The sequence below is a fragment of the Podarcis bocagei genome (assembly GCF_964188305.1).
Source record: "Podarcis bocagei genome assembly, chromosome: 11".
Classification (NCBI taxonomy): Eukaryota; Metazoa; Chordata; class Lepidosauria; order Squamata; family Lacertidae; genus Podarcis; species Podarcis bocagei.
The window spans coordinates 65,722,381-65,736,329 of NC_138136.1; the positions used below are offsets into that span (position 1 = coordinate 65,722,381).

At 48.2% G+C, this 13,949-nt stretch overlaps 1 protein-coding gene and 1 long non-coding RNA gene across 2 annotated transcripts; both read left to right on the forward strand.

Moving 5' to 3' along the window:
- The first annotated feature begins 184 nt into the window (after positions 1-184).
- LOC308597621 lies at positions 185-1,027 on the forward strand. The gene is made up of 2 exons (XR_014013085.1): positions 185-377; positions 408-1,027. It is a non-coding gene; the product is annotated as an uncharacterized lncRNA (long non-coding RNA).
- A 2,099-nt stretch (positions 1,028-3,126) lies between these two features.
- On the forward strand, positions 3,127-11,683 carry HINT2 (histidine triad nucleotide binding protein 2). Its single transcript, XM_081212454.1, has 5 exons — positions 3,127-3,231; positions 6,091-6,234; positions 8,095-8,199; positions 11,035-11,107; positions 11,529-11,683. Exons 1-5 carry the CDS (start codon positions 3,163-3,165, stop codon positions 11,618-11,620), a joined length of 483 nt encoding a protein of 160 aa, XP_081068580.1. The 5' UTR covers positions 3,127-3,162; the 3' UTR covers positions 11,621-11,683.
- The last annotated feature ends 2,266 nt before the right edge of the window (positions 11,684-13,949 follow it).

Here is a 13,949-nt window from a genome sequence, read left to right on the forward strand (position 1 = left end):
GTGCCCCCCTTGACTCCCCCCTTGCCCTGGCCACTGGTGCTCCTTTCTGTGAATCCTCTGATTCACTGGAAAGACTAGGAGATCTCGGGTCGTCGTCATCACTCATCTTTTCTTCTGCCTCCTCCCCTTCGCTCTCTGTTTCCTCCCTTGCCCGTGCCTCTGCTCCTAAACCCCTGACACATGCTCTCTCTGTGAAAGCAGAGAACCAACTGAACAGCAAAGGAACAGGAAACAGTAACATCACATCCATCTCAGCCTGGAATCCCTGGAATGCAAAACAGAGTCTTGTGACTCCAGGCAACTGCACAGTGGCAACACACAGACACCTAACAGTGGCTTCTCGCCTCCTCCTCACGGGGGTCTCATCCTGGGGTGGGGTGGGGCCTTCCGCCACACACACAGCAGAGTCCTCCTGTCTCCCCACCCCAGTGGGCTGGGCCCACAACCTGCCTCCTCTGCCCTTTCCTTTTTTATATACCATATATACTCGAATATAAGCCGAGGCACCTAATTTTACCACAAAAAACTGGGAAAACTTACTGACTCAAGTATAAGCCGGTTCACCACACCAGAGGCTGGTGGCGGCGGCAGCGGCGGAGGAAGGAGCAGCCCAAAAGGACCCTCACTTGAGCTGAAATAGTTGGCTTATACTCGAGTATATAAGGTATATAATATTTTATTTAGTTTCCATTTTATAACCTGTTAATATATCCTTATTTTTCACATTATTTTTTGCTCCTATGAGCTGGTCGACTCCCCTCCTGCCTCGTGGTTACGGCTTAATTCAGGCTTCCTCAACCTCGGCCCTCCAGATGTTTTTGGCCTACAACTCCCATGATCCCTCGCTAGCAGGACCAGTGGTCAGGGATGGTGGGAATTGTAGTCTCAAAACATCTGGAGGGCCGAGGCTGAGGAAGCCTGGCTTAATTCTTCACTGTATCATCGCATTTGTACCTCTTCCTGTTTACATTTCATCCATTTCGATTATCACGTTTTCAAATAAATATAAAAAGGTATGAATCACCAACATTGCAAGTCTTCATAAGTCAGTCCTGCTGGTGGTGTTAATTCTTTGCAACTGCCTTTTTGGAAAGCTTGATCACACTGGTTTTGGATTTTGCCAGTCAGCTTCGCCAGTTCTGCACATTCCATCATCTTCGTCTGCCCCTCTTCTTTCGCTGGCAATTCCTGTTGCTTCCATTTTTGGGCCAACCAAGTCCTTGCTTGCCCTAGTTGCATACAATTGATTTTATAATGAAATGATTTTATAATGTTGTATTATTTTGCTGTTGTTAGGCGCTCAGAGCCCGGCTTTGGCTGGGGAGGGCAGGATATAAATAAAATTTTATTATTTATTATTATAATAAATAATTCCTCTGCCCTTTCCAGCCTTTCCTCCGGGGGGTTGGACTAGATGACCCTCAGGGTCCCTTCCAACCGTACAGCTCTCGGCTTCTATGGGCTGCTGCCTCCACCTGGCTCTGCCCCTTAAAAAAAGCCTTTCATTTATGGGGTCGGGGGGGGGGCTGGTCCACTTAGGGAGCCCCAGAGTGCTGTGAAGGGATGCAGGATTGACACACATTTCAAAGTGGGAGACAGGGTTAGGGGTTTTTGGGGGGGCGGTTTCCACCTTCATTTCCTCCCCACCAACCTCCCCCTCCCCGTGGCTTGGGCTGTGTAATGGTGGCGCATAAGGAGAGCTGCCGGATCAGGCCCAAGGGGACCCTCCTTCCCAGTGGCCCTAATCTGCAGATAGACTGCTTCTGGAGCTGGAGGTTCCTTATGAGGAGCCTGCTTGCCGGATCAGGACCGGGGGGGGGGGGCAATAAGTCCAGCCTCCTCTCCTCGCTCCGGCCAGCCAGTTGCCCCAAGGGGGGGGGGGAGCCCTGCAAGGAGGATCCGAGAACAGGAAGAACCCTCTCCCCGCCTGAGGTTTCCAGCAACTGGAATTTGGAAACATTTCTGCCTCTGACAGAAACAGGAAGTTTTTAGTGTTTGATATTTTATTGCTTTATTATGAATAATAATAATATTCTGTTGGGAGCCTCCCAGAGTGGCTGGGGAAAGCCTGCCAGATGGGTTGGGTATTGACGCGCAGCGTAAGTTAATAATGCAGAGTTTCAGTTACAGATAGGTAGCCGTGTTGGTCTGCCATAGCCAAAATAAAAAAAATTCTTCCAGTAGCACCTTAAAGACCAACTAAGTTAGTTCTTGGTATGAGCTTTCGTGTGCATGCACACTTCTTCAGATACACACGAAAGCTCATACCAAGAACTAACTTAGTTGGTCTTTAAGGTGCTACTGGAAGGATTTTTTTTTTATTTTGAATGCAGAGTTTGAAAGAATAAGAGCTTGACTGAGTTAAAATAAACTTCTTCATAAACAACATGGTTCCAAACAGTTTGACTGAGATTACATACTGCTCACAACTGAAGCAGACGGACTCTGAAATCTTACAGAGAGCACAGAGAGAAAATGGCTGCTAAGTATAAATATATTATTATTATTATTATTATTATTATTATTATTATTATTATTATTATTATTATTATTATTATTATCTGACACAGTGGAGCCGCAGTGGCTGGTAGCCCCCGAGAGCCCCCTCCTCCACGAACCTCACCAGTCCATCCAAGGCCCTCACTGCCTCCGGTGCCTGATGGACGTAGAAGCTACACAAACTCTAGCTTAGAGCCCCACTCTTTTGGGGGCCCCCAAAAAATTAAAGGAAAAAACACACCTGGATGTACATTTCCAAAATATAAGATAAAAACCAAATAAAACCTACATACAGCAACCTATGATGTAAGTCCTGGGCCCCACCTGCTCCCTCGAATATCCCTGCTTTGCTCCTTTCTATATCTAGGATGCCCACATTCTGCGTGTGCAAATGACTTTAGCTCCATCAATGACCATCTAGCATATATTTAACACAAAACAGCGACCATTTGTTGTTGACAAAGGGCAGCTGGACCTAGAAAGGGCCCCGTTCCCTTCAGGAGCTGAGGCCCTCAATCCGGCCCTGCCCTGCCTGCCTCCTGCGCAGGGAGTTCCGCAGGTTAACTCTGCGCCTCCTGCAGAGGTCTCGGGCCAGCGAAGGGTTAAGGACGGGGCGGGAGGACCCAGGCGTCCGAGGGGCGGAGCTCCGGCAGCAGAGCGGGCATGGCGGCGGCGGGGGCGGCTCTGGCGCGGGGGGCGCTCCGACGAGGGCTGCTCGGTCGGCTGCAGCAGGTACGGGGCGCCGGACGCCTGGGTCCTCCTCCCGCCCCGTTGGGGCTCTCTCTCCCGACCCCCCCGCCGCGCCCCCTGGGTCTTTCCTCCCGGGCGGAGGGGGGCACCAAGGTCGCCCCCTCCCGGCAGCCGGGGGTCCTCCCCGGCCCCAGACCTGGGGGGGGGGGGAGAGACCCTTCTCACTTGGGGGGCGACGTGGGTGGTCTGCCTTTCACTCTCGACGGGAAGCGTCTCTAACTCTCTCTCTCTCTCTCTCTCTCTCTCTCTCTCTCTCTCTCTCTCCGCCCTCCCCCCGAGGGAGACCTGGGCAGCTGCAGCGCCTCCAGCGGCGGACGGGAGGGGGCGCGCACGGGCACGCGCGCGGGGAAGCGGGGGCGCGCGAGGCTCATTTGTTGCATCTCTCTCCTGCACGGAGTTCAAGGCGACCTGGGTGGTCCTCTTCCTCTTCCTCTTCCTCCTCCCCAGTTCATCCGCACAACAACCCTGCGAGGCAGAGCTGTCAACTTTCCCCTTTTTTAATTTATTTTTAAAATATTTTGTATTAAATTTAATATATAAATTATAGTACAAACCACAATATTTCATCACCTATACAATCTTTTTTTTGGACTTCCATCAACACCTCTAATGATCCACCATTTTCACCACTTCTTATGCATTTCCTAAGTTCATATTGCCTTTAATTATCTTAACTAATCATCCTCCCCTTTATCCATTTTTGCAATACTTCCAATAATTCTCCTCACAAAACTTCTTGCAAGCCTACAAACGTGGTCTGATCATCACAGTTACTTTTCAAATAGTCTGTAAATTACTCCAGTCTTCTGTGAATTTCTGGTCCTGCAGATTTCGAATCCTTCCTGTTAGTTTATCTAGCTCTGCATAGTCATAGAATCATAGAATCATAGAGTTGGAAGAGACCCCAAGGGCCATCGAGTCCAACCCCCTGCCAAGCAGGAAACACCATCAGAGCACTCCTGACATATGGTTGTCAAGCCTCTGCTTAAAGACCTCCAAAGTAGGAGACTCCACCACACTCCTTGGCAGCAAATGCCACTGTCGAACAGCTCTTACTGTCAGGAAGTTCTTCCTAATGTTTAGGTGGAATCTTCTTTCTTGTAGTTTGGATCCATTGCTCCGTGTCCGCTTCTCTGGAGCAGCAGAAAACAACCTTTCTCCCTCCTCTATATGACATCCTTTTATATATTTGAACATGGCTATCATATCACCCCTTAACCTCCTCTTCTCCAGGCTAAACATGCCCAGCTCCCTTAGCCGTTCCTCATAAGGCATCGTTTCCAGGCCTTTGACCATTTTGGTTGCCCTCCTCTGGACACGTTCCAGTTTGTCAGTGTCCTTCTTGAACTGTGGTGCCCAGAACTGGACACAGTACTCCAGGTGAGGTCTGACCAGAGCAGAATACAGTGGCACTATTACTTCCCTTGATCTAGATGCTATACTCCTATTGATGCAGCCCAGAATAGCATTGGCAATTGGAGGATGAAATTAATAGTCCATTAATTTCATCCTCCATTCTTCTTTTGTCAGTAATTCTTCTTGCTTTCATTTTTGTGCCAATAACATTCTTGCTGCTGTTGTTGCATAAAAAAACAACTTACATTCTTTCCCCTTTTTTTAAGGGGAATTCCCTTATACCGAATAGGACTCCTCGCAAGAAAAGGGAAAAGTTGACAGCTATGCTGCGAGGTGGGCTAGGCGAGAGGAAGCACCTGCCCCCCCCAAGTCAGCCTCCTGGCCATGGGGGGATCTGCACCCTGCTCTGGCGCTCTAACCACTAGGCCACCGCTGCCCCAGGTGGAAAAGCAGTTTGGGCTGCGGGGTTCTGGCAGGGGGTCTCACCCAGCCCCTGTCTGGAAGGAGGGTCTTCAGGGAGTGAACCCAGGCCCCTCTGCAGGCAAAGCAGGTGCCCCCCCCCAAAGGACCTCTTAGAGCTGGGAATGGCTCAGAAAAGGCAACAAAACTACTGTGCCAGAGTGGATATGATTGAAATCAAATCGGTTTAAATCACGATTTAAATCACTCGTCGGTAAGACTTGATTTCAATAATTTTTTTACAGAAAGACTCCTTATTGCTCGTATAATCTTAATATTTGCAACCCAATGAAGGTTTCATTTTTGGAATAATAAAATTTCAGAGTAGTTTTTCCAGTTATATCCAAAATTACCGTTTTGGTTGTACTATTAGAAATTCAAAGACAGAGAATTATGAAATTATTGTGAGGTTTAATAAGTTAACTGTTTAGATTTGAACAGCTTTTCTACTGTACTTTATCGGAAGGAGAAAAATAATAATTCCCTTAATAACAATTTATTTAACGAAAACAATAACATTGTAGCATATGTATCCATGTTTGTTAACTGTTGTGGTTAAACCATTATTAAAAAAAAACACAACAACAACATTAGACTGAGTCTTAGCACACACGAAAAACTTAAAACAAATCCTTATTTCCTGATGAATAGCCTTTGGACTATAATGCAATTTAAATAGAAAATCTTTGGAAAGATTTTTCCTCCAAAAGCATTTTATTTTAAAAATCCAATTTAAATTTTAAAAATCCAATTTAAATTTTAAAAATCCAATTTAAATTTTAAAAATCCAATTTAAATTTTAAAAATCATTTTTTTAAAAAAATAAAATCATTTTGATCCATCCTGTGCTGTGCAGAGTGGTGGGGGGGAGGCTAGACTGAGAATGTGGGGTGCTCCCCCTCCGCCACGTCGAGGGCCCCCCCCAGCCTCCCTAGCCCTTAGCAGGAAGGCTTGGGGCTGCCCTCCCTCCAGAGACTGGCAAGGCCTTTGCCCATGGCAGCTGATGCCCCCCCTGTCTGCCCACAGCCGAGGGCGTTTGTGGCCACCCAAGGGCCCCCCGGCGGGGAGGTGGAGAAGGCCCAGCGAGCGGCCGAGGGGTCTGGCCCCACCATCTTCAGCAAGATCCTGGACGGCTCCATCCCTGCCAACATCATCTACAAGGACGACCAGGTGGGTATTGGGGGGGGCAGGGGCTGGGATTGTGCCAGGCTGGCATGCCACAACCATTTTTTCTTCTTTCTCTCTCTCTCTTTGAAATATTTTTTATTGTTTTTTACAAGAACCAATTTAAAATAATGAAAAGGATTTTTTTTACCATATCCACATATGAGATTCTCTGAATCTCGTGACTCCCCCCCCCGTCCCCTTAAAATACTTTTTCTAAGACTACATATCATTACGTTCTCCGCAGTTTTTATCTCTCTAAATTATCCGTGTCTTTCATTTCTTTACAAGTTATTTTATTTTTAATATGATATTTATTAAATTTCCATTTTGTATTAATTAAATACATTCTTATTTTTTCACGTTCATATTTGCTCAAATGAGCTGTCGACCTCCCTCCCTCCCACCTCATGGTTACCTTAATTCTTTTATACATCTTAGCATTTGTACTTTTTCCTGTTTACATTTCGTCCATATCAGTTGTCCTATTTTGAAATAAATATGTAAAAACGTTCCAAAAAGAGTGGGGTGAATTCATACAACATTTGAAGGACAATTGCAAGCAATTAACAACACTAGCAGGAATGACTTCAGAAGACTTGTAAAGTTTCTGGTAGATACCTTTTTACAAGCTATTTTTAAAGTGCAGCTCATGTTTTTATTTGTTTACAATGGTCTCCTAAATAAGTTATTGTCAGGGGTTCAGGAGCAGAGGCGAGGGCAAGGGAGGAAACAGAGAGCGAGGGGGAGGAGGCAGAAGAAAAGATGAGTGATGACAACGACCCGAGATCTCCGAGTCTTTCCAGTGAATCAGAAGATTCACAGAAAGGAGCACCAGTGGCCAGAGCAAGGGGGGAGCCTAGGGGGACACCCCAGGAAGAAGGGTCCAGAGGGGGCTCAGAGGGGAGCAGTTGGAAATCGGGACCAGCGTCACCAACAGAGAGCAGGGGAGAGGAAGGGCGCCAGGTATCAAGCGCTGGCAGCTCGCAACAGGAGGGAGGGCACGAGTCAGGAGTGGCCACACCTCCATCGGGGAGCGAAGAAACGGTCAGGCGGAAAGTGGAAGGTTGGGCGCGCGCGCCAAGTTCAAATGCACAGGAAGGTGGCGCAGTAAGCAGCCCGGAAAGGGAGCCAGGTCCTAAAGCCCGGCGCAAGGAGACAGGAGGGTCCGGGGGGTCCGCGTCAGAAGAGTCCAGGAAGGAAGAGACCCCGGGGGGCAGAGGGACCCAATAGAAGAACGGTCAGGCGGAAAAGGTGGAGTAAGGCTAGGTTAGTAAGCTGGTGCACAGGGGGCGGAGACTCAGACGGAGCTTCGCCGGTCTAACCCTTAAGACGTAGAGTTGCGCGCAGCAGCTTGAGAATGGAAACTGTAACTCAATAAAGACTTTTACAAGTGACCGCTGGCTAGCGTGATCCTCTGTGAGCTAGGATCTGGAAGCAGCTCTGACAGTTATGAATTTTTGCCCATTCTTTTTTAAAGTCTTTATCTTCTTGAATCTTGAGTTTCCCGGTCACTTTTGCCATTTCAGCATAGTTTGGTAGAACCATTTTTTCCCAAGTTGCCCAGCTTCACACTCTGAACATTCAAAAAAATACTAATACTACTACTAATTAGTACCCAGCCAGATGGGTGGGATATAAATAATAAATTATTATACTAATACTAATAATACTAATAATATATTTATACCCAGCCCATCTGGGTGGCTTCCAACAAAAGTTTAAAAATACATTAATGTCAGGGCACCTTTCCCTGCCCCTGTGGGGTCAGCCAAAGGAGGCCTGGCACCGGGCACTTGAGGGTCCTGGGCACCCCCTCCCTCCCGCCCACGGGGCTCCTGACTCTGCCCCCTCCCTTCTCCGCAGTGCGTGGCCTTCCGAGACGTGGCCCCCCAGGCTCCAGTGCACTTCCTGGTGATCCCCCGGCGCCCCATCCCCCGCATCAGCCGCGTGGCAGAGAGCGATGCCCAGGTGAGCGAGGGCAAGGGTGGGTCAGCCCTGCTCAAAGGGGGGAGGGGGGAGAGGATCAATAGGGAACTGGCATTCAGAGATTTGGGGGGGGGGACCAGAAACCCTCAATCATGGCATAGAAGGGAGAGGACAGCTGTCTTGGAAATGATAGTTTCATTCAGGAGGAATGCCAGGTCATCTAAAAGGAGCCTGAGGGTTCTAGTCCTCATTAGAATCTCAAATTACTTGTAACAGTCTCTATTATGGCCGTATTCCAGAGGGAGCAGTAAAAAGTGTCCCTTTTTCTCTCACTTGTGCCCTTTCTTTCCCATTTGTGGAAACTTCACATGTGGTTTCCTTGGGGCAGGGACCTGCCGTTGCAATTTATTTCCTTGCGCTTCTGCCAAACGTCACTGGCACCAAGGGCCAGTGCTGGATTTACCTATAAGCTAAACAGCTATAGCTTAGGACCCCTCTCTCTTGGGGGCACCAAAAAAATTTAAAGGGGAAAAACTGGATGTCCATTTCCAAAATATAAGATAAAAAACAAATAAAATAAAACCTACACCCAGCAAGAGTGTGTTGTGTTGTGGAGGCTCCTATGATGTAAGTCCTGGGCCCTGCCTGCTCGCCTGCTCCCTCAAACAGCACTGCTTTGCTCCTTTCTATATTTCACTATTCATATACTTCTTCTTAGTTGTATTTCAGTTCAACAATTACTTTAATAAAAGACATATTTTGTTATGTGCAAATGGCTTTAGGTATCTATTATTATCTAATAGCAAATGCTATTTGGTCCTTAAATTACCATATAGCATATATTCAACAAGCCTAACTCTGGCCCTGCCAAGGGCACATTATCAATATGCCCCAAGCCCATTTTGTCCCTTATTTGAGGACTTTATTTGAGGCTCCCTGTCTGTGGAATGCTCTCCCCAGGGAAATTCACCTGGCGGCCTCACTATACACCTTTAGGCGCCAGGCAAAAATGTTCCTTTTTAAGCAGGCCTTTAGCTGATCTGATTTACACCCTATGCCCTTTTAAAATGTGTTTTTTGGTAGGCGGAAGCTATTTTTTTTTAATTAAATTTTTATTCATATTTAATAAAGGACAAACAAATATGTAAACAAACAAATTAACATAAATTATTATTCCCATTTCCCATTCTATGCAAACAAGAATTGAGCATACAAAATCATAGAAATAAAAAATGTTTTATACTCTGTCGAGTCTTTGACTTCCCTCCACCCTTTTGGTAAGTTTCTAATAAATTCCATGGTTACGTATTTATTTTTAATCTTAAGATTGTCGCTGATAGAGTTTTTCTCTCCCCGCCAGATCGTCTTATAAATCTGTTCCAATATAATTCCAGAATTTACTCCAATTTTTCTTGAATTTCTGTTCATCTTGGTCTCGTAATCTGCCTGTTAGTCTATCCAGCTCGGCGTAATTTACCATTTTAATCTGCCAATCACTTATGCTAGGTACAGTTTCCGATTTCCAATTTTGTGCCAGCAGAATTCTTGCGGCTGTGGTGGCGTAGAGGAATATTATTTTATCCTCACTTTTTATTTCTTTGCCCATTATTCCCAGCAGAAAGGCCTCAGGTCTCTTGGGAAAGGTGTATTTTAATATTTTTTTAAGCTCATTATAAATTAGTTCCCAAAAGGCCTTCACCTTACTGCATGACCACCACATATGGTAAAGGACTCCCCCCACTTCACCGCATTTCCAGCATGTCTGTAGGCGGAAGCTATTGGGTTGTTGTTTTTATTTTTTATGTATTTTATAGTTTTATATCTTGATTTTATTCTGTGAAATGCCCTGAGACCTCCGGGTATAGGGCAGTATATAAATTCAATAAATAATAAGAATAGAGAATAAGAATTTATGTGGCTACAATATTTTTTTTAAGTGGAATGTATATAGAGAATACTTTAAAAAAACATCTTGTGATGGCATAAATTCTGTGGCAGGTTTGGATGGATTTTCTGCATGAATTGCGTGATAGTTGCAGAGCCAAAACGATAAGAGTATTTAGGAGACATGAATCTCAGTGCGCAGTGGAAGGAAACTTAGGAACCACAGTGGGGAGATCAGAAGTCATACTAGAATTAGTGAAGAATTAACTCACTTCTGGACGTCAAAAGTGTAAACTCTTTTTCAGATTACTTTTGGTTGAATACTACATACAGTGGTACCTCGAGTTAAGAACTTAATTCGTTCTGGAGGTCCGTTCTTAACCTGAAACTGTTCTTAACTTGAGGTACCACTTTAGATAATGGGGCCTCCTGCCTTTCTGTTCTCATCCTGAAGCAAAGTTCTTAAGCCGAGGTACTATTTCTGGGTTAGCGGAGTCTGTAACCTGAAGCGTCTGTAACCCGAGGTACCACTGTATTTGATGTGTTTTTCTTTGTTGTACTATGTTTTTTCTTTAAAAACCAACACAGCATACACAGTGGTACCTCGGGTTACAGACGCTTCAGGTTACAGACGCTTCAGGTTACAGACTCCGCTAACCCAGAAATAGTGCTTCAGGTTAAGAACTTTGCTTCAGGATGAGAACAGAAATCGCGCAGCAGAGGCGCGGCGGCAGCGGGAGGCCCCATTAGCTAAAGTGGTACCTCAGGTTAAGAACAGTTTCAGGTTAAGAACGGACCTCCAGAACGAATTGAGTTCTTAGCCTGAGGTACCACTGTATATATAAATATTATACATATATATATATATATAATAAAATCAATAAATAATCAGAATAAGAATCTGCCTGCAACGCAGAGGGGGGGTGGGGGTCCCCGCCTGGCCCTCTGGGTCTCAGAGTCACCCCTTGACCCCTTCCCCTCCCCTGTCCCCAGCTCCTGGGCCACCTCCTGCTGGTGGCCAGCCAGACAGCGAAGGCCGAGGGCCTGGAGGACGGCTACCGGGTGGGTGAGTAGCAGCCCAGAGCGCCAACCCCCTGCCCCCCACCCCGCGAAATCCTGCCCCTCTGCCCTGGAGGCTCGTGGGAATCCTGTAAGTATCCCTCTGGGTGAAAACTCTCTGGGACATCATCCTCCTGTGACCCCAGGATGCCTGAGTCCAGGAAGGGGCGCTGTGCCCCTCTGAATGCCTCTTGAGGGGGGCACCATCCCCCTCGCTGGCAGCCCCAGCCCCCCTCCTCCTTTCACCTGGGCGACCACTGCATGCTGCCCTGCGAGGTAGACCAGGCGCAGAGAGAGGACCTGGGTCTGCCAGGGGAGCCAGATTGTGGGGCCCTTGCCTTGGGGCCCTGGGGCCCTTCTCCCCTGCGCTCTCCCTGCAGCATCAGAGCCCCCCACCAATCATTCTTCCGCCCTTTCTTCTCTTCCAGTGATCAACGACGGGAAGCAGGGGGCCCAGTCCGTCTACCACCTCCACCTCCACGTTCTGGGCGGGCGTCAGATGGGCTGGCCCCCCGGCTGAGCCCCCAGACCCTCAGCTGGGCCCCAAGGGAGCCACCCTGGAATAAACGCAACAGCAGCCCGGTCGGCGTGGTCTTTGCTTCGTGTGGGTCCTGGGGGCGCCTGCTTTCCCCCTTTTAGGGACAGGTCCTTCTCCCTAGGGTGCTGGGGCTTCATCTGGCTCACAGCTCCTGCTCTTCCCCCCAGAGAAGGGTGCACAATCAGATAATGATGGCGCTGTGGAGTTGGGAGGGTCCTCAGTCCAACGCCAGCAGGGGGACTTAGCAATCTTCCCTTCTGCTAGAGCACCCTTTGCCCGGATCTGATCCCACAGAGTCTCTGAGCTTAGGGAAACCAGAAAGCGACGTTTATTGCAAGAGTTGCATGCTGGATAGGAAAGATCCCCTCTTGCAATGGTTATAAGAAAAACCTGCTCCACTTCCCATCATGGGCTACCCAAGAGCCAGTATAGAGTTCTTAAGTGGGTTCCGTATCGGTAGGAGAAAATAACAGAGACCAACCAGAGAATATTGAGAAGCAAAGCAGCTCGTAAGCCTGATCTTTATTGATCTGTTGCAACAGGGTCCCCAATCCCCACACACAGGAGGGAGGAGGAACCCAGAACACTGGTGTGCAAGCCTTTATATAGATTTTTGAAATTGCCTCCCCTGTAGCTCAAGGTTAAGGTAAAGGGACCCCTGACCGTTAGGTCCAGTCGGGGACGACTCTGGGGTTGCGGCGCTCATCGCGCTTTATTGGCTGAGGGAACCAGTGTACAGCTTCCGGGTCATGTGGCCAGCAGGACTAAGCCGCTTCTGGCGAACCAGAGCAGCGCACGGAAACACCGTTTACCTTCCCGCCGGAGTGGTACCTATTTATCTACTTGCACTTTGACGTGCTTTTGAACTGCTGGTTGGCAGGAGCAGGGACCAAACAACAGGAGCTCACCCTGTCGCGGGGATTCGAACCACCGACCTTCTGATTTGCAAGACCTAGGCTCTATGGTTTAACCCACAGCGCCACCCGCTCAAGACCACCCCCCAAAACATCATGCATACATCACAGAAGGAGGCGGTCCCCAGCAGAAATTTGAGAGTGTTGCTTCTCTCCTTTCTGCCAGGATACCTGATAAGGCCTTACTTGGTTGCATTTTCTGGATAGCCTGGCCATTCCTCGGAGATGGTAAATACTTCCTGAATCTCTTACGCATATTGAGAGTGATACTTGCCAGGCTGTACTTACAGGGAGGTGTAAGCAGCCCCTACAGTCCAAAGACCACTGGAAAGCGTTCCCCTTCTCCTTCCTCCTTGCAGAGAAATATTTGAGGTCCATTTGGGAGAGTCAAAATGGCTTCAGGATTGTTCTCCTGTACTATTTCAGACACGTGGCTTATATGTTTATGTACGAGTTTGCCTTGTACATTTATGAACATTTAATTTATGTGTTTTGGACCTTAAATTCTTACAACATGTTCAAGGGAGATGCTGCTCCTGTGAGCCAGGCTTGCTCCTCCATCTCAGCCGGAGAGAGGCAAAAGACGTCTTTCTCCTCTCCCTCCCGTGGCTTCAAATATCAAAGCCAAAGAGCAAAATATTAAAACTCATCCACCTTCCTGGACTCCCCAAGGACCTTACTCTCGAGTAGCAGCCTTTCCAGGGGGCTTAGCCAGTGAAACTGACGGGCAGGGGTGTGGTGACGGCCAGGAACCGAGATGGCTTTGCAAAGGGGACTGGACATCTCCATGGCGGAGGAGGAGGAGGAAGGCTGTTGATGGCTGTTAGCTCACGACAAGCCTCCAGGTGCAGGCGCAGTCTATCCCTGAATGCCAGTTCCCAGAGGCCTTTGCCAGAGGAGATTTTTGCCCTGCTTCTGGGCTTTTGCAGGCATCGGAGTGACCACCCTGGGAAGCGGGAAGCCGGATTAGATGGTCCCAAGTGGGTCTGAATCGTCTTGGCTCATCCCCATTAAGGTTTTCTGCTTCTGGAGTTTCTCTCTCTGCAAGGCCTAGGAGCTGCCCAGTTTCCACTTCTGTGGGGCAAAGGTGCCGTTCTTCCTTTGGCCAGCTGGGGGCACTGCTTGCCCACCAAGTGAAATTCAGATCAGGTAAGCTCCCAGTCAGCAGGGCGAGCTGAGAGGTGGCCTTGGGCTCCCTGAGGAGCCACAGCACCCAGGGGTGCAGCCGTGAGATCAGAAGCACAAAGCCAGACATCAGCCCCACCTGTGGGCAGACTTTCTGCAAACATTGTGGAACAAGTCAAGCTGGGATGGCCAAAGTGGGTGGGTCCTTTTGCCCTTCTAGAGCTGTCCCCTCTGGGGAGGGTGCCAGTCTGGGCCTGTGCTGTGAGAATGCC